A 22,809-nucleotide genomic window follows, 5' to 3' on the forward strand; every position below is an offset into this window, starting at 1 on the left:
TTACATGTGAAAGATGTTTTATTGTTAACATTTCATGAGTTCAACAAGAAAAAAGTCCCATCTCTCCTACTTTGAATTGAATACCGATTTGAATTCCTGTGAACAAATTTTGATTTTGGTTTTTTAAAAGACATGAGCTCCAATCAGTTGTTGTCTGAGAAGTAAAAATCCTCTTCCTCGCTTTCAGAAAGCATGCCATCGTTTCCTGGGAACATCTCCCAAACAACAAAGGTGTCATTTTCTAGTAAAAAAGAAAAGAAACAGATTGTGTTACAAATAAGGTGTAGAAATAACGGTTTCCAGCTTTCAATTACAGCTTTTGAAATGTTTTCAACTAAATCGTGAAAGTCCAACACAGCAACATACAGTAGTGGATATATTTAATTTAATTTTTTTGTACAGCCTAATATTGAACATCAAGTTGAAAAGCTCTACCTGTGTTAATAAAATACAAGCATTATAGACTTCAATTTAGTATTAGCTAGGGGTATTGTTTTGTATTTTAGGGTTTTTCTTATTTTTTCCCTCCCCTGCACATTTGTCAGGAATCCTACCTGTGTTCCCACATCTTCTCATTGTTTGTTTAGTTGATGGCGTGGGTGTAAAGCTCTGAAAAAAATAAAGAGTTAAATTGTTATTTTTCTAATAAAGAATTCTACTATATATTAGATTTTAAGATAATAATCTCAGAAATTAACACTTATGAATAAGTACCTTTGAAGAAGGAGCGTGTTTGCAGACATTAAACTGATTTTTTTTCATCCTCTTCTGGAGTTGATAGACATACTTGTCATCATTATTCCTTTGTAATCAAGAAAGCGGTAGGTCAGGCAATTTTACTGGAGTCAGGTCTTACTAGCCAGAAGGCATAAGTCAACTTCATTCACCTGTTTGGAGAACCCATCATGCCAGGAGTGATATGCAGACACTGAGGAGTCTTCACTTCAGGGAAAACTTTTGACATGGGGGTCAGTGGCTCCATGTCAGATAACGTAAAGTCGTGGTCACTCGGACATATGGAGGGCATCTATCCATTAAGATAGGTACGAGAGGAACAGTTATCACTCATTTTATGTGTATAATCATAAATTTACTTTTTTTTTCTTCTTTTTTTTTTAAATACAAAAACAGAAAGAAACAAACCTCAAAGCGCTTATTCTGCATGGCCGCAGAGCTGAAAACGTCCTCAACATCTTCTCTGGGCATGGCATCCAGAAACTGACGCACCTGCTGCTTTCTCTTTAAGGTTCCCACTCGGGCAGATATCACCGGATGATCTGTAACTAGACATAAATTATAGCTTTTCAGATCTCTGCAGTTAAACGTGCTCTCTCTTTTGCAAAAAAAAAAAGTGAATAATTGTGGTTCTCAAAGAAGGTTTAAGAAAAAAAAGCTAATACAGCAAACATGTACAATATAATGCAATACAATACTATAGCACCATAGTAACACTACCTTTGTAAAGATTACTTCTTTATCGGAAAAAACAATCATTCCCTCTAAAGTAAAGTTTGTGCTGTTGGATTGAATTGGGCTAAATTGTAATAAGTTTGTTTTTTTTGTCCACTCCACTGGCACTTTCAGCAATTCATCTGCACTTCTGCTCAATATCATGTGTTTGGACTAAACCCTTTTACAAATTGGGTTTATTAATTTTATAAAATTACAGCCACATTTATGGGGAACTCCACCAATTTTACACACCAAAAGTGTGGTTACAGGGTTTGGAGAGTACTATTGCAAAACTACTACTACAACACTCTTGCTAAAGATGGAGCTGAACACCGCTTGACAATCTGCCTCAAGTGATGTCACCTGAGTCAAATCTGGGGATGTGGCATTAGATAGCAGTACTTACATCCCAAACTAAAATGTCTCTACCTGGATCTTTTGGTGCCTCCACCTTTTCCTTTTGGGGTTTCTTGGCTCTCTTAGCCGGAGTCTGGGAGGTTCCCAGCGATGTATGCTGGGAGTGGCACTCTTCTGCAGAACGCGTTCCAACCACCCTCGCCACCTTTTCCCAGTAACCTGCCAAGTGCTTAGGATAATAGGAAACAGCCCTGGGAAACACAAACATGCACATATGCATCAGCGAGCCATGAGTTTTTTATTTATTTATATACAGTATGTAACTAATTCTGCATAATTCTACTTTCTCATTCTGTAGGTCTAAAAAACTTACTCTTGTAGCTTCATAAGCTCTGCCTCTGTCCACTTGTCTGCATCTTGCTCTTGTGGAATCGGTGCATTGCCTTGGTTTGCCTTGGGTTTCTTGCTGGATTGTGTCAACTTAGGCAAAGGCTTTGCAGGTGATGCTGAATTGGTGCATTTGCTTTGTTGATTTTTTTGTTTTGTTACTCTGGTTCTCTTCCTCATTTCATTTTCACTCTCCTCAGAGGCGTTTGTTGAATCACTTGATGGAAACATGTGACTTGGTTGTGACTTGTTAAGAACTCTCGTGCCTCTCTTCCTGTGCGCTTCTTTCCCCATCTTCTTTCTCCCAATGACCTGCTCATCTGATGATGCTGTCTCATTAACAGATTCTGTGGATGCTTTGACAGCCCGTTTTCTGCTCAAGACTCTCAGTGAAGTCCCTGTGGTGTTTTCTGTTTGCCTTTTTGACCTCTTTGTCGAAGACTTTTCAGTTTCACTTAGCTTTTGGGGGACATTGTCCACATACAATGTTTGCACTGTAGCTGGACGCCTTCGGCTGGACCTGATTGGTCTGCCAGACCACTCTTCAGGGCTGGCATGCGTCTGTTGTTTTGACCTCCTTGTTGAAGACTTTAAGGATTTACTTTGCTTTTGAGGGACATTGTCCACATACAATGTTTGTACTGTAGCTGGACGCCTTCGACTGGACCTTGTTTGTCTGCCAGACCACTCTTCAGGGCTGCTAAGCGTTTCTGCAGGAGCTTCAGGTGAATAAGATGGCTTCTCTTCAGGTTTAATATTGGATTTGTTGCATTTGCGGACTGGAGCCTTGACCCTTCTCAATGGTACTGATGCCTCTACGTCCCTGGGTGATTCACATTGTTGAAGGCCTGCAAACACAGAAGACAGTTGGTCCGCATGCAACTCACAACTTATCTCACAGTACTAAAACTAAAGCTCCGGTATCTGTACCTTCACTGCAGGGCAGGAACACACGGGCAGGTTTGTGTGATGCCCTCATAGACACCGTCGTAGTGACCTCCTGTGAGATTTGAAAAAAAGAAAAGGTCACATTGATCAGAAATAACAGTTGTTTGTAAATACTCAAAAAATAAATATTCTGGATTAATATGTAATTTATGAGCTCAACTTCAGGTGCTTACAGGGATGCAGATTGATGTATCATAAGCTTCATGGATGGTAACATTCATGTGTGCATCCAGAATAACTCTCCCTCCTTTCCAATACTCCAGAGGAGGCTTGATCGTGCGACCACTTCGGGATACTTTAGAACAAGGCAGGGCAGGTGGGCAGGAATTACCTGAAGAAGAGGAGAAAATAAATGTAATATAAATTGATCAATGCACTACCAAAAGATAAAAAGTGCCAATGTTGGGCTAATAATATGAGATTGTATTTTTAGCCATACTAGCAGCTCTAGAGATGGTAATGTTCTGTCTGTCAGTTTTAAAATGCAACTATTGGAGGGATTCTTTGGTACAGACATTCATGGCCCGCAGAGGATGAATCCCAAAAAATTGATGATCCCTTGACTTGATGGCATGGGCATTGCCATCAGATCAAAACTGTCCAAAACTTACAAATACCTGCAAAACTAATGGCATTCCCAAAAACTTCAGCAGTACCTTGTGCTGATATTAGCATGCATACATATTAAGCTAAAATGGTAAACATGCTAACAAACTGCTCGTCATCGACAGACTGTTTAAAAGAAGTGGGCGTGGCCACCATGACGTCACCTATCGGTTTGTGGACACTTGATGTGCATCCCGGGTTTTTAAATTGCATCACCGAATCCTACACTTGCCTCCCTTTCTCGCATTAGTCCGTCCCACTGAGGAAGGATGGGAGAGACGCACGGAAATCACGGGAGGAGAGAGGGCACAAAGGACGAGACGTCCTTTCCTCTAAAGTGTCACGTGAATTTGTCGCTGTAGGGGCGGAGTTAGCAACGGCTTATTATAGGAAGGGTGTTGTCATGTATCCTCGGTCAAAGCTCCAGGCAAGATATGCCTTAGCCCCTCCTTCTAGACCATCTTTTCTAGCATTACCAATCTGTAATTTACATTTACAAAAAAACAAGCTTGAAACTAAATTAGCAACCAACTCCTTAGAGTGTCTTTAGTCAAAAACGAATGCTGAACAAGAAATGTTTAGATGACCAAAATGTTACGTTACAAAACACATTGTAAAAGGCAGGGTCAAACTTTTATGGCTATTTAAATATACCGTGCTCTGGATACACATAGATAGGCCTCTATCTTGTTTGACGGTTTGCTCTGGTAGCAACTTGTCAATCACAAGGTAGCCACGACCTAAAGCATACTCCGCTATATCGTCTTATACTCTAAATGTAACCCTGATTTCCAAAATAAATTTCTTGCTGTAATGAAGAAGACTTGAAAGTAGCAGTTGGGACCATTAACACATTCCCAAACAAGGTTACCTGAAGTAATTAATCAATGCGGAAGAGGGTCATTTTCCTATAGACTTCTATACATTCAGTCTTTTTCTTTTCTTTTTAAACCAGTGAAGTCACACCCTGCTGGCTATTAGAATTAATGGAGGTTTAAGGCACTTCCACATTGGCTTCACTTCCCAGCCCCAGAGGATGCTGCTTATTTTCATCAGTAGTATAAATTTGAGCATGTTAGCCTGCTGACATTAGCATAACTCAAAGCACCACCCTGCCTATTTTATGTACAGTACGCCTCATGAGAGCATAGGCTGTAGACTCTTTGTTGTGTTGTTATTCAATATGAAGTTTTACTTCTGTACTCCTTTTCAAATTGTTGTACAAATCAGAATTAACCACAAAACAAGGGGAAAAGATCTCTCAACCAAATGAATAACTGGAGTAGGAGGCCTCAGAACAGTAACAAGTTCTTGTACAGAGAATTTATTTGCAAGGATGTTAGCTAAAGCATTTATCTTGTATTACTCACATGTCTTCAAAGACTTTTGCCTGTGCTGCTTCACAGAATGGATGATGGAGGGTGTCTCAGATTTTGTCTCTGATAAGATACTTCTCCCCTTGCTGTTCCTCTTCGTTTCCCTGCTGGGGTTGCTACAACAAAACAAAATTCAGTTCACTTCAAAACATGGAATTTTAACAACTAAACATTTCTGAGTAGTTTGACTCAATGGTAATTTAATTTCATTCAACATCCCCAGCAAAGACAAAAGGTTATATAAGCCAATTATGATTATCGTAACGGTAATGTAAGAGAAGATTCCCTTAGGCATGTGAGCAGTCAAAAACTGACACACCTGAAAGCTAGGAACTTTATCTTTTTTGCTTTTCTTTTGACATCTCAGATAACCCTCCCAAGACGTTTGCATCCCCAACAGCTTAAAGAAATCTGAAATAAATATTCTTACTCTCTTGACTCAGACAAAAACCTCTCATAAAGTGCCTTCCAGTCAGGAGGAAAACCATTAGCAAATTTCTTCAAAAGCCACTTGGGAAAATCTGCAGGCAAAAAGTTTCATGTAAAAGAGTATTAACCCACACTGTATTAACATTTGGATCAGTTAATGTGAAAGTCTGCTATATTTATTATGTATTTTTAATTTCCTTCTACCAAAGTGAAATATATTTTCAGAGAAAAATATCTAACCACACAGCATTGGGCTTACCAGAGTCAACCCTCCTGTTCATCTTGCCAACCAAAACGTAAACACTGCCTGAGACAGTCTTCACCACAGAACTGGAAACCCTTTCCACAACGAGGTTACTGTGCCATTGTATGTTGTCGGCCCTGGGTAATAAAGACAAGTAAAGAAAATCCCAGAATGTACATTCAACCACACAAAAATCTTAAAAGATCCCAAAGCTTGAACACATCCGTCTCATAGGTCAGTAGCTGAGTAAGCAACTTAAAAATGTGTTATTTCGCTTATGACGAGTCAAAAACACTTACTGGTGGATTCCATCAACAAACAGGCCGTGGTCATTCTTCCTCAGGAACCAGTTTTGGAGATAAATTACACCTTCCTGCCAAAGAGGAAAACACAGGTCCAATTAGGAACAATAGAAAAAAATTGTCAAAAAGAAGACAATTGATTTTAATTTCCCATTCGATCTTAAACTGTACCTGCAAATCCAATCCTTGAACTGACCAGTGGTCTGATTTAGCATAACATTATATAAAATAAGCCTCTTAATTTCCCTAATATCCATTTTAATTTTTTATCAGAGACTTACATTTAGGGAGGTCAACATTTTAAATATGTTTCAACTCACACTTGGGAATTTCGTGCGTTGAGGACATTTATTTCGCTTGAACACAGCCTCTTGTTTCTTCGGTATGGAGATCCGTGGAGTATTGAGAACAAGCGGGTCCTCTAGCAAAACAGGTTGTGGCGACAGAGCAGGGCTCAGGACATCTTCAGGAGGATCCGTGTCTGCTTGGCAGTTGGCAGGTTGTACTCTGGACCATTTGACAGGAACCACACTTTCTGGAACACTACTAAAAGCAATGTCCCTCATCTCACCCATGTTGGGAGCTGTCAAGGGAGGCGTGTCTCTGGACTGATGGAAATTACCTATTAAAAAGGAGTGAAAACATAAACGAAACTATGCAATACGCAAACAAAATAATATGTCCACTTAATAGCACACACCCCCAAAAGGATCCCTTGAGTTGCTGCTGGCTTTAGAAACTTCATGCTGCTCCGTTTTGATTTCCCTCGCCTTCATGTAAGCAAACATCTTGGCTGGAGACATCGGAGGAATGCGTTCCACATCAACATTACAACCTGTTCAAAACAGCAAAGAGGCATATGTTAATGTCTTCCCCTAAATGATGACGTAAGGAATAGAGATTAACGTAGAAAAAAACTGAAATAATAGCTCACGTTTCACTGCGATGGGTCTTAGTGATGAGAACACAGAATTATGGGTGAACTGGTTCATGTCTGACGGGTCATCAGATAATCCTCTTATATTAGCTAAATTCTCTATGCAAGTGCCTTTATCCTCACTGGCAGACCTGGAGGTTTTCCTTTGTTGTGGCTGACTTATGGATCCATTGCTGTCCTCCTTTGTACTGCTGCTCACTTTCATAAAGTCCTGAGGCTCCCATTTTCTCTTCAACCTCTTCCTCGTTGGGGACAACATATAGGCTGGAAACATCAGTTTGTCCAGAGGAGCACACCCATCCTCTAATTCACTGCTTACATGGCCAGATTCTACTGGCTGTATCTTTACTGGAGTCCTGCTGGTCACCTTGAAACCATCCGAGTCTCTGATCTGAGGTGGTTCTGTTTGGATCTGCGTTTTATTTCCCCGAGAGGAGGGATAAGACACAGCTGTTGACTCAAGGAAAGTTCTCTTTCTTGGTGTGCATCCACGTTCCGTTATTGTCCCAGGAGGCATTTCCTCCATATGATCGCTGCTAATGTCTGAAAACAAGTATCCGACGGTTTTCTGAGGACTCGAAATGGGGGAAAGAGTTAAGGCCTGCGCCTGATTGCGATAAGAACCATACCTCTGATTCTCCTTCTGCTGTTCGGCTATCCAGGTGCTCTCTGTTCCCTTTTTGGGCGACTTAAAAACGGCTCCTTGTTTCTCGGTCACGTTACTAACGTTAAAGTTACACGACGGGTCGTCACTTCTAAAAGTCCCCTCCTTCGAGCATACTTTGGACTTAAGCTTAGCAAACACCTTGGCAGGAGATTCAAACCGCTTGTTTGTCTGTTGCAATACATGATGATACGACGCCATGGTTCTCAGGAAAAAGAAAAACACAACTTATACATAGTATGCTAGCCCATAGCTAGCTCGCTAGCCCGCAAATTTCAAATCCCTCATTACCGCCGCGTTTGGCTAGTAATATGTGACGTACTGCCAGAGTACGTATGTCACTTCCGCCCAAACCGACATTTAATTTTGTCGAATGTTAAATTCATATCCATAAAGAAAAATGTGCTAAATCGCGACCAGCTTTTACTTCAGTTAAGTTCAGAAGTGAATTTCGAAACTTTTATGTGAGTCTATCCAAATCATTAATAGTAAGGAAACTATCTATATAGCTGATCTACTGCAAGATTTTAAGGAATTATAATTATATAGCCTTAGCCCATCTCATCTTGTCTGTATTGTATTTTGTTTTTGATGTTTATATTTTAATCCACTCTTCTAACTTATTTATTTAGATATAGTTTAATATATGTCGTTGGTTTTTTATGTCCTTGTTTTTTTTTCTTTCTCAAGCTATTCTATACTCACTGCATAGAAAGGATTTTTGTTATTTACCTTTTTTTTTTCTCCTGATGCCAAACTGTGGTTTGCCAATATTTACCATCTTTGTAAAATTTAAAGATGAAAAAGAAAAAAAATGAAATAATGTTCAATGTAAACAGACATCACCTCATACGGTAAATATGTTTTACCCTCAACTGTTCTTTTATATATTGTAATTAACCTTAGTAATATTTATTAGTATAAGCTAGTTTTACATTTTAAGTTATAGATTTGTTTCCCTTTCTTTCCTCTAGAGGGCAGTAATACGACATGTAATGCCTAATTAAAGTGCAACAAAAAATAGAACAGGCGTACTGCGCAGGCTCGTATGGTGTCAAAGTCAAAACTTCCGGGGGTTGCTGATTTCTCAGCTGTCGCTGGCTTTCTTTAAGTGTCTGTGGTCGCTGGCTGGTCACCAGGAACTATTTGTACTGAATTGTTTTAATCTAATATTCAACAGCGTTTTTTGTTTTTTTGTTTTTACTGTAAACATATTTTGATATAAAGTGTTGTTTAGCTGTCTCAAACCGGTGACTGAAGTGATGCAACATGGCAGCAACCCCTCTCGAAAGGTGTTTCCTCTCAGCACTAAGGAGACATAATCGGTGTCAGAACCGTGGATTTAACTCTTTGGCAGAGAGGAAAGTCAGCCGGGTGTCCTCTGTTTTGATATGGAACCACACGGGAGCTGAGGGGAACACAAGCCTGGACAGGGGACCCCCGGTGGACTGGGACAGAAAAAGCGGTCGGGACAACAGCAGCTCACCTCTGTTAAAGTCCCTCTCGGTGGGTTTGGGACTCTGTGGTGCGGCACTTGTGTACAGTCAAAAAGAGGAAAAAGTGAAGAATGGAAGAGTCTCCATTTCCGGGCGGTTTCTTAACTTGATTCTCCCATCAGCTGAGTGTGCTTCTCCCTTTAAACCTGATAGTCCCCGGTATAAATACAACTTTATTGCAGATGTGGTCGAAAAGTCCACTCCAGCTGTCGTGTACATTGAAATCGTAGGCAGGTGAGTCGACTGAAAAAGTGTCATTAGTTGAAAACGAATTTGTAGCATGTTTTACACCAAATTTTCAGATGTTGCCACTTAAAATGTGTATTTATTATTTATAATTCATAAAACATTCCTTTAGTGTTAACCTCGCAGTATACACTGACTTCGCATAACTTAGTAGCTATCTATCAAAATGTGTGAACCTAAATATCAAAAATCTAAATCTAAATACCATAGGGACACAACACTTATCAAAATCAAGAATGTGATAAAGGTTGAATGGTTAATGGTTAAAAAAAACCTAAACTGACAAAGGTCCATCACAAATTGCAGAGCTCATGAATAATATATTTAATTTAGGAAAATCAGCAACTAGAAATCCACAACCTTTAATGTAAAACAGGAAAAATAAGGAACTGTTATTATTTGTGAAGTTGGGATTAGGGGAATACTGAGCTATAGCACTAGATAGTCTTTTGTCATAACCATGATTTTCAGGGGCTGGGACTGTTTTGTGGTAATGTGATTAACTGGAACTTTGTTAGGGAATGTTTGATTGTTCTGTTCTCTCTTCTAAAGGTGGGTTGAGTTTACAGGATCTTGCTGAAACTGCCTGCTTGTTAATTACTAAAATAATGTTTAGGTTTTCTTCTCTGCGGATTAAACTATAATCCTATATTTTGCTTACAAGTTGAATAAAATCAACTGATTTTACTGTTTCACCAGACACCCATTTTCAGGAAGAGAAGTCCCAGTGTCAAATGGCTCTGGTTTCATTATAAGCAGTGATGGTCTCATCGTCACCAATGCTCATGTTGTGGCTAACAAGAGAGGCGTCCGCGTGAAGCTCACCAACGGGGAGATGTACAATGCCACTGTGCAAGATGTCGATCCAGCGGCAGACATTGCCACCATCAAAATTACTGCGAGGGTGAGCAACTTACTTTCTTACTTTATTTTGTACCTCCCTACATCCACATTTGCTTCCATCATAGTGGCTGAAGCACAGAGACAGTTCAACAGATCATCACTGTAACAGACAGAACCAAAAATAAATACGGTTAAGAGAAAAAAACTAAACACAAATAGTTTCTTTACAAACAACAAACCATGGAAATGTCTAGTGGTGGATAACAATAGTTATAAGGTTTATAATACCCTATTAAAGGTTCAGCAATAAGGAGGGAACAACTCCAGCCTACAATGTGATCAAAATTAGTAATATTGTTATGGCATTTAATGGGAAAACCTCCATTCTTCATTCACACATTAGTCTCAATTAAACCTCCTGTACAACTTCTAAGTGACTCTTTTGCCTGAGAATTACAAGGCTGGGATTTATACTGTCTGCTGAAAGACTACTACAGCTAAATAAATAGTCCCTTGTTTTCCCCATTTGAAAAGCAGAACTGTAGAAGAAAGGGGATCCAGCATCTTTACAAAAGAGCAAGACACTTGCATGGTTGGGTCATTGCAGCAAAAAATAGGAAGCTCTGATGTTTGGATAGTATGAATGACCTACCATTGACGATGTATTAAACTGCTCTCCATACCCTTCTCCCTGACATGTAGAATCCTTTACCCACGCTCACCCTTGGTCAGTCGTCTGATATTCGACAAGGAGAGTTTGTGGTTGCCATGGGAAGCCCGTTTGCATTACGGAATACAATCACATCAGGAATCGTCAGCTCAGTACAAAGAGGCAGTAAGGAGCTGGGCCTGTCCAACTCCAACATGGATTACATCCAGACTGATGCAGCCATTGATGTGAGTATTCTGCAATCATTCTGTTTAAGGATATAGTGTGTGTGTGTGTGTGTGTATAGATAGATAGATAGATAGATAGATAGATAGATAGATAGACACAAATTCACCATGGTGGTACACTTGTTGCTTTGACTGCACGTTGCCTGATGCTGATGGATAGACCTATATACATGAATGTTAGGACAAAAAGGGATAAATAGATCAGGATGAAATATGCTTGTGGAGAGCATCTAATGTGACTCAGATGTCTCATATTAACGTCATGTTTTGCAGTTTGGAAATTCTGGAGGTCCCCTGATTAACTTGGTGAGTCACAGGTCTGGTTTAAATGTTCATCATCACATTCACATGTCACTGAACCTGTTGTTACTCTGGTGTGTGATCCTTGAATGGACAGAGGATTTTAATTTTTTTGCACTTTAGTTGCAGTTGTTAATTTTAGATGAAGGAACCCTGATGTTTTTAATTTGTGTTTGTTGTCACAGGTATGTAAACTGATAATTTGAGTGTAGGGATGATGTGTGTTTAGCATAATACTTTTGTGTTCAAAGTTGCTACCAAACAACTGGAAACATCACCACTGTCAAAACAGCAGCAGTTTTACTTAGATTCGCGTTACTGGACTTTGGCAACCAAATAACATTTTGGTGCACAAAACGCTATCCAGATATGTTATCTGTCCTCTAATTAGGATGGTGAAGTCATTGGTATAAACACCATGAAGGTCACTGCCGGGATCTCCTTTGCTATTCCATCCGATCGCCTGAGACTTTTCCTTGATCAAGCAGCAAAAAAAAAGAGTAAGAATCAAAAGCTACACATCACGTCTTTTGGTCTCCTATATTCTCTGTAGCATCCAACTGTTCTCTTATTTAAAAAAAAATGTTTACACACATTTTTTGTGCATCTTATTCAAGATACTTGGTTTGGTGAATCAAAGCCAAAGCAACGGTACATTGGCGTAATGATGCTGACACTGACGCCGAGGTAAATGCTTATCAATCACAAACGGTTAAACAGAGTGGAGTTACATCAGCGCTGGCACCGCTGTGTTTTAAACCAGATGTTTCTTTTGTCCCTTTGGTTCAGCATCATTGCAGAGTTGAAGTTAAGAGACTCATCCTTCCCAGATGTGACACATGGCATCTTAATTCACAGAGTGATCATGGGCTCCCCGGCCAACAGGTAAGCAGATCCAATGACTATTGGATGGGTGGGGAAGGATCCTTATTGCTCTTGAAGTTTGGGTGGTGTATTTCCCTTGTTGCATGGACATTCTTGATATAATAGGCAAGGGATTTAGCTTGTATGCTATGTTGCTGCTAACCTTCGGTACTGCCATTTGTTTCAGAGCTGGGATGATACCGGGAGACATTGTGTTGGAGATTAACGGAGCGAAGGTGAAAACCTCAGAAGAGATCTACCAGGCTGTCCGCAGCAGTGACAAAATCACCATGGTGGTGCAGAGAGGAGACGAGTTGCTTCGACTGCAAATGACTCCAGAGTGTACAGAGTGACACTATTACTATACAATTTAATTTCTTGACTTAAAGTTAACCTGAGGAACAGACGGTCACATGATTAGTTTGTGTCTTGATGTACAAGTTTGACCTCCAGTATTTGATGACTTGTTAAGGTTTTGTTGATATCGGAAAGAACATTACAGCAACAAGACTGCAGTGTTAGAATAAATGAAAGATTAAACAAAATGTGTTTTCTACATCTACAAAATGTTTCTTACTTGGCAAACTATCAAAACTAGTCATGTGTCATGTCATGAATGGTTTCTACAGCCCACAATTCAGTGTTTGTAAACTGTTACAATGTACTTTATTAAAGCCATTTAATGTTAAGATGGCAATAAGAAGCATGGGAGACCAACAATATGGCATGGATCAATGGTATTAGACTGACAACCATTTAACTGAGCAAACATGTTTGACAACTCGCGCTGCTACCATGACAATCACAAGTAAAATATAAATAAGCCACTTATTTTCAACTGTTGAGTATGCCACACAGTAAAAACCCAAACCATGAATTCACTATATGTTAGAGAAAACTGTCAATCATCTATGATGGGAAGCAAACAAAGTTAAGCAGTTACTCAATTTCATTTGACAGTAATGAGTAAAATTGTCCATGGTATATGTACAGTAACACACACTTACAGTAAAGTATAAAGTGACATGTACTGGACTGCTACACAATAAAATGCATTTACCTCAAAGACTGATAGCTATTAAATGGAGACATTCAAACCATCTAAGGTTTAAACAATATGTCCATACTTCTGGACTAAAGAAATTGTTATGTACAAGTACTACAACATACAAGTATGGGAGGAAAAATAAAATAGTTTAAATCCTATTTAAACAACTTTAAAAAGGCTTAATATATATTGCTGGTAATATTTTTCTTTTTAAGAAAATATAAATTGTGCGACTCAAGCTTACAATACACTGCTGGCAGTAGCGCCAGGGTCTGTGGTGACCTGCTGGAAAAGGGTCATCTGTCAAGGCGTTGTGTGCTGAGAGAGACTCCCCGGAAGAGAGAAAAAACAAAACGACAATTGGACATCTCGCGATACCTGAATCCCTTGCACCCTAGCTGCTATGGTGTTTGTCATGGTGGAATGCTGCAAATATCACATGAGGTGCACAAACAGCAGCTGTACTACAGTCAGACTCATACAGATACATAAATAAGGAGCGGTGAGGTTAGGGGTCGTGGAGAGAGAGAGAGAGAGAGACAATATTCAGGAAGAAATTGTAGTGTCCAGCGGTATGCAGGCGAAGCATTGACTCAATTGACATGGTCCAGAGCGCGCAGCAACTCCTCTCCCTGCAGCAGGAACTGACGACCCTGCAAGGGGGCGTTAACCTCACAGTCGTAGCGCGTGAGCTGCGGAAGAGTGAAAAGGGAACTGGTTCCCTCTGACGTGCTGCCCAGTAAACGACTAGCCATATCTGAGAAAAAAAAACAAGATAGGTAAGAGTTGTAATTCTGCTAGTGTTTAGTATCAAGCAAAAGTCTAAAGTATGTACCACATGGTTTAGTTTAATCACCTGAAGGCAGCAGAAGTATGGTCCTGGTGGTTCCGGAATCGGAGGCTCTCAGCTTTTTGCCCTGCTCCACTTCTTCCTGTGGCAAAGTTCCCTGGAAAAAAAATAATCAAATAGAAATACTCAAAATCATCATCTGTAATTATAAAGTAGGATCTATATAAACCATGTTTGGATGTTGAGGATTTACCTGTTCAATCATCTCTATTAGGTCACCCAATTTTCTTTTGCGCTGTGCGTTCTGAGCTGCCAGGGTCCTGAGCGAGACCTCTTTGTCCAGCTGTGGGGTCCTGCAGCATAGCAACAGTGGTCAGCTAACCCAAAACAGAACTATAAAGCAGTAAATACAATATGGAGAACTTGGGTGACTTTACCTCTTAGCAACAACGATGGCAGGATTAGGGGCATTGAGGGGTGCTGGGGAAGCTGTGCGACTGCCTGGTGCATTGAATGGGGAGCTAGGATAGCTGTTGATGTCCTGTGTGACATGGACTGGAGAACTCTCAAGGGATTTGACTGGTCCACCAGATAGAAGCTCTTCTGGGCTCAGACTGCGCAGCTGGAAGTCATCATCCATGGGGATGTAGGGAGCCAACATCTCCAGATCTAAATCTTCCATTGTCTTAAGGGGAGAAAAAAAGATGACATTTTACTTTACCTTTTACTGTACTAAATAATTAACTTGACTGAAATGCAGTGAAATCCACAGTATCTCCTGATATTATACCTGTGTGTTGAAGGGGGTCTTCGGCTCTGTATCAATGGCAAACAGCTTCTCGACCAAGTCTAGTTTGAAATCTGAGCTCATCTCTGAGTCCATGGGGAAACAAAAGTCCAGCGGACTGTCAGCCTAAATATAAGAAGGTAAAGGTCATTCCCTTTTCAGTACAAATAGCAAGTAAAGAAAGAAGTGCATTGTCTAAATGGCAAAATCACAATAATTCACCCTGACCTCTGTGGAGCTCTGGCTGGTTGATGTGGTGGACGGGGCTGGAGCATAGCTCTTAGCTTTGGCATCCTCAGAGCTGGTTGTGGTAACATGAAGAGGCTCCCCGGGCAGCAGAGGGTAAAGAGGCAGAGCCAAATTATCACTAGTGGATGGTAGCATTACATCGTTGTAGACAGGGACCTCCTTCAGCAGCTGGATCTCTGAATCTGTACCAAAAGACAATGGGATGTTTCAATGGCTTCAATCAAGCAGGTCATAAATTATGACTTCTGTTGAACAAGTTCAAGTGTGTGTATATGAGGCCACAAACCAGGGCAGCTAAAGTCCAAGGAGATGATTGCGTCTCCTGCAGCAGGGGCCAACAAGGTGAGGGCTTCTGGCTCTTCCTTTAACTGGTCATACAGGCTAGCCAAAGGCTGGGCCTCTACCGCCTGAGTGAACAGTTTGATCACATCCAGCTCTGGGCCCTTCTCCTCGTCCTTTAGCAGGGTTGGAGACATGTTGGGTTGGCTGCTCTCAACCACAGCTTTTTCTTCCACCTTCACTGGCTTCACATCCTCAATCTGCTCCAGAGACAAGATCTGTTTCTCCTCCTGGATGCCACTGTAACAAAGTTATGCAGCCGTTAGATTGAGTTTACTGAGTATTTTGCAATAGCAATGAAAATAACCACAGAAATACTGGCAGTAATCTGTTTTTGTACAAGCCAACTCTTTAGCTATCTTACTTCACTTCAGGAAAAACACAAACTCATTTCAACATTACAATTTCTTCTGAAAACACTCTTTGAAGAGCATTTATAGTACCTAAGCACAAAGTTGACACAGACAACACACTGTGGCTGGGAATTCTTGTTGTTGTAGATGACAGTGGCTTGTGTTTCCACCCACACAAAGCCTCCTCTCTTGGCTAACATCCGGTACTGGCCTGTGCTGACCTGGCCCTTTGCAAACACTAAGAGAAAAGAAAAGAAAATAGAGAAAAGATACATTTAGACATTTGGTTAAAGGTCCCATGGCATGACAATTTCACTTTGAGGTTTTTTTTAACATTAATAAGAGTTCCCTCAGCCTGCCTATGGTCCCCAAGTGGCCTAGTCCTTATGAGGTCATAAGGGGCAAAGTTCTCTCTCCTTTCTCTACTTTGCCCCCCCCCCCCCCCCTCTCCTTCTCCTTAACAGCTACAGACTCAGAAATGGCAAATAGTAAAGAAAGCTCATTGTGGTGCTCTAGTGACTGTAATTCTGCACCAAGGCTGAATTTTGTGAAAGAGACTTCAGATAAGGCATTAGGGGGGCAAGGAGGTCTATATAAAAGCATCTAAAGAGCACCATATCATGGGACCTTTAAAAGGTTAGAAAAAAAATAACAGCTGGAATTTGTTGTGGACTTAAGAACAAATTTTAAATCAATGCACTCTTGTTTATCACACTTACGGTTGTGGTGAGTCTTGGTAAGATGGTCTGAGTCCAAAGCATGATAGTACTCATACACAGAACGATCCAACAGGTCCTCTGGATCATAACCCATGAGCTCAGTGATCCTGGACAAGCAAAAACAAAAAGAAATAGATGAATTCTTTAATTGACACACATACTATGCTGCTGTAGTATCTAAAATAAACACTAGGTGGCTCTGTAGGTCTATGCTAGTGAGGGCTTTGGAAATAATAGACAATGAAATGTACTACACAGCTTGCTTAAGTCGCTGAATAGATCCATGTTAAGCTTTTTAATATTTACTCAGATGGGCAAACTCACCTCTCGTCACAATACGTGAACTTCATGTCCATTGTATGTCGGCTGAGAAAGGTCTTGGTGTCCAGTGGGACCTCAATGTTGGAGGGGTGCTGGATGGGGTCACAGATCAAAACCAGGTAGGGAACAGGTGGCTCCTTGTGCCCGTTGGGAGTCTCCTCAGTGTGGCTGTCATAAACACGGACATGACCCGAGCAGTGGAGCACCTAGAGAGTGACAACAGGAATCATAACAGTTTTATTATATAAGGAGAGTAAAATGTTTCCTAATGCATCAGACACATAATTATCACAATTGAGTTCTAGGCTCAGCTCCTTTCTCATTTAAGTTCATAACCTATTCAAATAATGCTACATCTAATAAAGAGTTCCTATTATGTGTGTGTGTGTGTGTGTGTATGTGTGTATATATATATATATATATATATATATATATATATATATATATATATATATATATTTGTATAAAGACCAGCATGATGGTCAATTTCCTTTGCACATTAAGTAATTGGATTAATGCTGAAGTAGACAGCCGCTGTAATGCAGTCTGTATCTTTCGCGTTTTTGCATTTGAGCTCAAATAGGACTTCAACATCAGCACATTTTAAAAATACTTTTATACTAAAATGATTATATGTACATACTTTCTTACTTACTTACTTACTTACTTGCCGTCTTACGGGCTGAGGCCGTGGCAATAACAATAACTGTCATTACACAGTCTCATGTTTTGGCATGCCCTACAACCACGAAGACAGACATTTACCTAATTTCTAAAATGTTAATAAAATTAAAAGATTAATATATTTCCGATTAAGATGTTTTCTGAAAGTTGATTGACATTACTAACAACCTCAGTGTGGATAAGCGTACTTGCACGTGGTGAAATGACAGCAAATACAATGACATTTATAATACTTTTCACATATACACCCATATTTAGAATATACTAATATTAGTACTGTTTTTGATACATTTCTGGGAGAGCATTTCCTCAGTGATTCCACTGCGGCCTACCTTCCATGTAGCTGATTTCACATTGACAGTGCGGCCCCTGCTCGTGAGAGTGCATTTCATTCGGAGGAAGAAGCTGCGCTCTGTGTTTGATTCCTTGGCCTTTTTGGGGCCTGAAATCACACCAACAAGAAGAGATGTTTCATTAAATTTAATTTTTTTCCAGTGTCTTATTATAAATGTTTGACAACTGCCAACAGATCACCTGTGCATTCTGAGGAGACATTAAGCTGTAAAGCACTGTGGTCAGCTACAGCAACGTAAATAAAAGAGATGGAGTCAACACCCCTTGCAACCGTGAAACTATAAAGTGCTTAGGAGAAAAAGCTAATTATGTGATGATGCACATTTCAAATCGGAATAACTGGGACGCTTTAGCCTAATTATTTCACTTAAAAATTTGACTTAATTGAAATTATACCAAAAAAAGAAAAATTCAATACTCAAAGCAATGCTAAATGTGTAGTGCAAGCAAAATGGGAAATGTGCCAGTGATGTAGCATACTGTTCCAGTAATGTTGAGTGAAAGGTCCAAACACTCGCCAACTCTAATCACTTTGACCTTAGGACTGAAGTGGGAAAATAACTTCTTCTGACAGCCTCCAGGTCTGAATGTGCCAGGACAGAGTGAAATGAATTCAGTGTTGATTGGAGTACTGGCAGATCTGACACAGTGCCCGATTCGGTCAATTGGTGAGGTCTTAAAATGGGACACTCCTCACTGTATTTGTCCCTCACCTGTTTTATAGACCAGCATCTCCCTCAGCTCGTCCTGGTCACAGGGATGTATGAAGTCAAACACACTGTGTCCAGTCAGGTCAAACTTCAGCAGAAAGAATGAGAACACTGTGTAAGTTACCATTACCTTTTACCATGTACATGCAGCAGTTTAGTTGTTCTTGGTAGACATTTTGTGGTGACTTCTAACTTTTTTCAATAAAGGCCTAATGTGTATTGTGTCTATTTATTGGGCATTATATGTGGAAACTTAACAGTAACCATATATTAGTTTCTGCTGTTTCCCATGAATCGTATACTCTTTCCTCCATGGCCTTTTTTAATATTGAGACACAGCAGTAGGCCTGAACGATTAATCATTATAATATCACAATCTTGATTTTTGGTTTTTCATTTTTAAAGAACTTTGATAAAAAATGTATATAAAAAAAACAACTTTGATTCTCATTTTAATTTTACAAGCAGACTGCATCACAAAAGAGATTACCTTCTTCTGTGACTTTTAAACATATACTGTATAAAATAAATTTCAAAGCACTCCCAATCGCTGCAATGCTCTCCAGTCTCGTCAATGAAGCCTTTATGTTTACAGGCTTGGGGTTATTCACAATGTGCTATAGGTGCCGAAAAAAATCTATGTTTGGTACTTCCAAATTGTTTTGTCATGGTCAAAAATAAAATCATGGCAGAGAATCAAGAATGCAATCAATTTTAAGCAAAAATAACGTGATTCATATTTTTCAAAGAATCGTGTAAGCCTAAAAAGTAGATCATATCAGACCAACCTGTGCTAGCCCGAGACACTTGTTGACATTCTCAGAGAGATAGATCATATCTCCGTCTTCAGCCAGAACCATGAGAAAGCCCTCCAAAGCCTTTGTGTAGGAGCTGTTTAGCTGTGTATCAAGCTCGGTTTCCTCCTCTGCCCTTGGCTCAGCTGGAGGAGATAACATAGAAGGGAGAAGAGAGGAGACACAAAAAGGAAAGTAGGGAAAGAAAATAAAAACAAGAGGAAATTGTTATGAAAAGAAAATATTTGCAGGGCAACACACTGCGACACACAGAAAACACACGCACATATACAGTTGTGTTTTAAATAATAGCGGTACAACATCCCTAACCTCATAAATCATATTTCTTTTGGTAAAAGGGATTTTTCTACATGGCAAATAATTTACTTGTAAGTGCTGTAGAGTCATAGAAAATCAACGGACCCAACAGTCATGGCATTCTGTGTAATTGAATCTGTAATTGAAATGGGCATGTTCAAAATAATAGCAGTGTTGTGTTCAAGTAGTGAGGTGATTGATTCTATGAAGAAACAGGGGTCAATAATGGCCCATATTCAAGGAAGGAAGCAAATGCTGTTATAGTGCATTTCACACTGAAATACTCACAGTGCAAAATGGGTCGTTCTAGACATTGCTCTGAGGAACAGCGGACTTTGATTAAAAAGTTGATTGGAGAGGGGAAAACATAAAGAAGTGCAGAAAATGATAAGTTGCTCAGCCAAAATGATTTCAAATGCATTGAAATTGCATCCAAAGAATAGCCAAAATGGGAAAGGCTCAACCAATGATCAGCTCCAAGAAAACCAAAGAAGACTTAACGTTACCTGTAAGTACTGTTATATTCAAAAGCAGGCTATGTGAAGCAAAGCTATCAGCTAAAAGACCCTGCAAAGTCCCGTTGCTAAAAAAAAAAGAAAAAAAAAAAAGAAGATGTGTACTGAGTAGGTTGAAATTTGCCAACGGACACATTGACTGGCCAAAGGAGTAACGGCGCAACATTCTGTGGACTGATGAGAAAAAAAAAAATCTTTTTGGGTCTAGGAACTGCATGCACTGAATTCAAGCCACAGTACACTAAAGCAAGCATGGTTGTGCAAAAATCATGTTAGTGTTGGGCCTATTTATTGCATACCAGGGATCATGGATCAGTTTCAATACATCAAAATACTTGAAGAGGTCATGCTGCCTTATGCTGAAGAGGAAATGCCTTTGAAATGGGTCTTTCAAGAAGACAATGGCCCAAAACAAACCAGTAAGCGAGCAAATTCTTGGTTCCAGATGAACAAGATTGATGTTATGGAGTGGTCAGCCCAATCCCCGGACCTCAATCCCTTAGAACACTTGTATGGTGACATCAAAAATTCTGTTTTTGAGGCAAAACCCAGTAATGCAGTGTAAATGTGGAATGTAGTTCAATCATCCTTGGCTGAAATACCTGTTCAAAGGTGCCAGAAGTTGGTTGAATCCATGCAACACAGATGTGAAGCAGTTCCCAGAAATAATGGTTTTGCAACTAAATATTAGTGCAGCGATTCAAAGTAAAGCAAACCCTTGTAAACATTTTTCAGTTTATACAGTAAATGTTTGAATTTGTAAAGAAAAATGCAATTACTGCTATTTTTTGAACAGCCTTATGTTCCTTTTTCTTTACTTTCTGTAAAAGGTATAACATAATTTTGGTCAGGTTTTGATTAGGAATTGAATGTGCAGTGTTCCCAATGCATTGATATGGAATAAAATGCTATCCTAAGAATTTTGAGCATTCTTTTCATTCTTTTAATTGTAGTTTATCCCAGTGCAAAAAAAACAAAATAATTAAAATGTAGAATCTGGAAAAATTAAAAAAACAATCCAATCTCAAGCTGCCTCTGACAACACAATGAAAATGTAATTGTCACTGTGAGACCAGAACTTAATTTTTTTTTAAATACAGGTTGAGGGCCAAGCCTAACTGTCCACTGACAGGTACAACAACTACAGATACTGACCAGTGCTGAGCAGTTTTCTCACGCGCAGGTAGCTGATGATGAGCCTCATTATCGAGGCCTTGTCCAGGCTGGAGCTGACGCTGTGGGGCAGGGGCAGCTGCTGTGCCAGCTCATAGAACACCTCCGACTCCTTTCCACGCCGGCTTCGTGCTGCATCCCTCGACTTCTCCTTCCTCCGCTCCGAGCTCACCCTATGGGAAAAAGGTGATGGGTCAGCCACAGCCTGGTCACAAACTATGCACACTACAAGAGCGGACATTCCTCCTTCCCAACTGAGTGTGTGTTATCAAGTCTGGTCGGTCACTGGCCTGTCACTAGAGAGGCTGCAGCAGCTGGAGTCTGCAACAAGCAAGCTCACAGCCGAGCTGCCGTCTGGACCGTCAGATTTATTTACATACATGGCTGTTGCAACTGTCTTATTGGCTGCTGACCAAAAGAAATGGAGTCCGCCCCCTCAAAGTGATTGGATGGGAGAATGGGCATGGATTCTCTGCCTGTCTCTTGGTGCACAGCCAAGCTACAGTGTGACACTTATCATCCTGACATTTACGAGTCTGGCTGAACGGATCTACAGGGAAGCAAATGATAACTGGCACTAACACAGAGAACACACACAAACACAGTGAGTGACACCTTCAAATACTGCTTACTGCTCGTGCTCTCCCCATGTTAGATCAAGCATTTCTCCAGGCAGTTATGCAAGGCCTGGCTCTCACCACACAGTAAACAATATATTAATACCTGGCAGTGTTATTTAAAAAAAAGACACAATGACTGAAAGCCCCTTTAAAATCAGTCTCTTTCTTTAAAACAATGGTTGGCACAAACCTTGGTTTTTAAGCTAAGTACTGATTTGTACTGGTGAGCATGTTTAAAGCTCTTATGAACATAAATACATTTGCTAAATTGGCAACATACTTGCAATAGTCAACCTGATTGCTGCTGGCTTTTTACCATTATCTCTCTCACAACCACAACCTCATAACCTCAAATGCATTTAGACACTGAAGCAGCATCACAACAAAATGGATGGCAGTTCAAAAGTCCTTGGGTTAAAAATGTAAACCTAATTGAAATTGATCCGTTACGTACTTCCAGCATTGACCAAGGCCATTTAGTTATTTAAGGCTCTCTAACAATTCAATTGAAAGGCTGACTGAAATCAGCCTACTATGTGTCCAATCACCTGGCATAGTTTCAGACAGATTTACCAGAGTAGGGAGCACTTTTGGTTTAAGACCAAAACTTAAAATATACACTCACCGGCCACTTTATTAGGTACCCCATGCTAGTAACGGGTTGGACCCCCTTTTGCCTTCAGAACT

The 22,809-nt window shown here is 40.0% G+C and overlaps 3 protein-coding genes across 5 annotated transcripts in view; 1 reads left to right on the forward strand and 2 right to left on the reverse strand.

Annotated features, from left to right (window-relative positions):
* Window positions 1-8,041, reverse strand: mis18bp1 (MIS18 binding protein 1). Of its 2 annotated transcripts, none has more exons than XM_034858751.1 (16): window positions 7,036-8,041; window positions 6,802-6,936; window positions 6,422-6,723; window positions 6,099-6,172; window positions 5,815-5,936; window positions 5,557-5,647; window positions 5,121-5,242; window positions 3,318-3,475; window positions 3,127-3,193; window positions 2,183-3,044; window positions 1,882-2,060; window positions 1,144-1,277; window positions 888-1,027; window positions 715-802; window positions 555-609; window positions 1-241 (listed from the first exon to the last, which is right to left on the reverse strand). In XM_034858751.1, exons 1-16 carry the CDS (start codon window positions 7,901-7,903, stop codon window positions 144-146), a joined length of 3,495 nt encoding a protein of 1,164 aa, XP_034714642.1. In that variant the 5' UTR covers window positions 7,904-8,041; the 3' UTR covers window positions 1-143. The 2 variants fall into 2 exon arrangements, with proteins under 2 accessions (XP_034714642.1, XP_034714641.1); XM_034858750.1 differs by having other exon boundaries at window positions 1,144-1,283.
* On the forward strand, window positions 7,499-13,214 carry LOC117936052 (serine protease HTRA2, mitochondrial-like). Of its 2 annotated transcripts, none has more exons than XM_034858827.1 (8): window positions 7,499-7,518; window positions 10,144-10,348; window positions 10,990-11,184; window positions 11,458-11,490; window positions 11,876-11,984; window positions 12,102-12,171; window positions 12,274-12,369; window positions 12,536-13,214. In XM_034858827.1, exons 2-8 carry the CDS (start codon window positions 10,280-10,282, stop codon window positions 12,699-12,701), a joined length of 738 nt encoding a protein of 245 aa, XP_034714718.1. In that variant the 5' UTR covers window positions 7,499-7,518; window positions 10,144-10,279; the 3' UTR covers window positions 12,702-13,214. The 2 variants fall into 2 exon arrangements, with proteins under 2 accessions (XP_034714718.1, XP_034714717.1); XM_034858826.1 differs by lacking the exon at window positions 7,499-7,518 and adding an exon at window positions 8,972-9,432.
* hif1aa (hypoxia inducible factor 1 subunit alpha a) overlaps window positions 13,011-22,809 on the reverse strand; it is a 16,722-nt gene continuing 6,923 nt past the window's right edge. Inside the window, exons 2-15 of the mRNA XM_034858784.1 lie at window positions 21,485-21,675; window positions 19,491-19,642; window positions 18,706-18,790; window positions 17,971-18,080; window positions 16,958-17,160; window positions 16,634-16,740; window positions 16,005-16,152; window positions 15,509-15,801; window positions 15,202-15,404; window positions 14,977-15,099; window positions 14,624-14,871; window positions 14,440-14,539; window positions 14,253-14,343; window positions 13,011-14,153 (exon numbers count right to left, since the gene is read on the reverse strand). Coding sequence (XP_034714675.1) covers window positions 13,990-14,153; window positions 14,253-14,343; window positions 14,440-14,539; window positions 14,624-14,871; window positions 14,977-15,099; window positions 15,202-15,404; window positions 15,509-15,801; window positions 16,005-16,152; window positions 16,634-16,740; window positions 16,958-17,160; window positions 17,971-18,080; window positions 18,706-18,790; window positions 19,491-19,642; window positions 21,485-21,675 — 2,218 coding nt within the window. The 3' untranslated portion in view covers window positions 13,011-13,989. The remainder of the gene's footprint in view (window positions 14,154-14,252; window positions 14,344-14,439; window positions 14,540-14,623; window positions 14,872-14,976; window positions 15,100-15,201; window positions 15,405-15,508; window positions 15,802-16,004; window positions 16,153-16,633; window positions 16,741-16,957; window positions 17,161-17,970; window positions 18,081-18,705; window positions 18,791-19,490; window positions 19,643-21,484; window positions 21,676-22,809) is intronic.

The sequence above is a fragment of the Etheostoma cragini genome, chromosome 20, assembly GCF_013103735.1.
Source record: "Etheostoma cragini isolate CJK2018 chromosome 20, CSU_Ecrag_1.0, whole genome shotgun sequence".
Classification (NCBI taxonomy): Eukaryota; Metazoa; Chordata; class Actinopteri; order Perciformes; family Percidae; genus Etheostoma; species Etheostoma cragini.

What these genes read in the sequence shown, in the direction of transcription:
- mis18bp1 (XM_034858750.1), bottom strand. Translation starts at nt 7,903, where the DNA reads ATGGCGTCGTATCATCATGTATTGCAACAGACAAACAAGCGGTTTGAA. An exon ending in TTTTTGTCTGAGTCAAGAGA is followed by an intron (nt 5,243 to 5,556) that starts GTAAGAATATTT and finishes GTTTTGTTGTAG; the next exon opens with CAACCCCAGCAGGGAAACGA. An exon ending in GAGCTTATGAAGCTACAAGA is followed by an intron (nt 2,061 to 2,182) that starts GTAAGTTTTTTA and finishes TGTGTTTCCCAG; the next exon opens with GGCTGTTTCCTATTATCCTA.
- LOC117936052 (XM_034858826.1), top strand. Translation starts at nt 8,972, where the DNA reads ATGGCAGCAACCCCTCTCGAAAGGTGTTTCCTCTCAGCACTAAGGAGA. An exon ending in TACATTGAAATCGTAGGCAG is followed by an intron (nt 9,433 to 10,143) that starts GTGAGTCGACTG and finishes CTGTTTCACCAG; the next exon opens with ACACCCATTTTCAGGAAGAG. An exon ending in AGACTGATGCAGCCATTGAT is followed by an intron (nt 11,185 to 11,457) that starts GTGAGTATTCTG and finishes CATGTTTTGCAG; the next exon opens with TTTGGAAATTCTGGAGGTCC.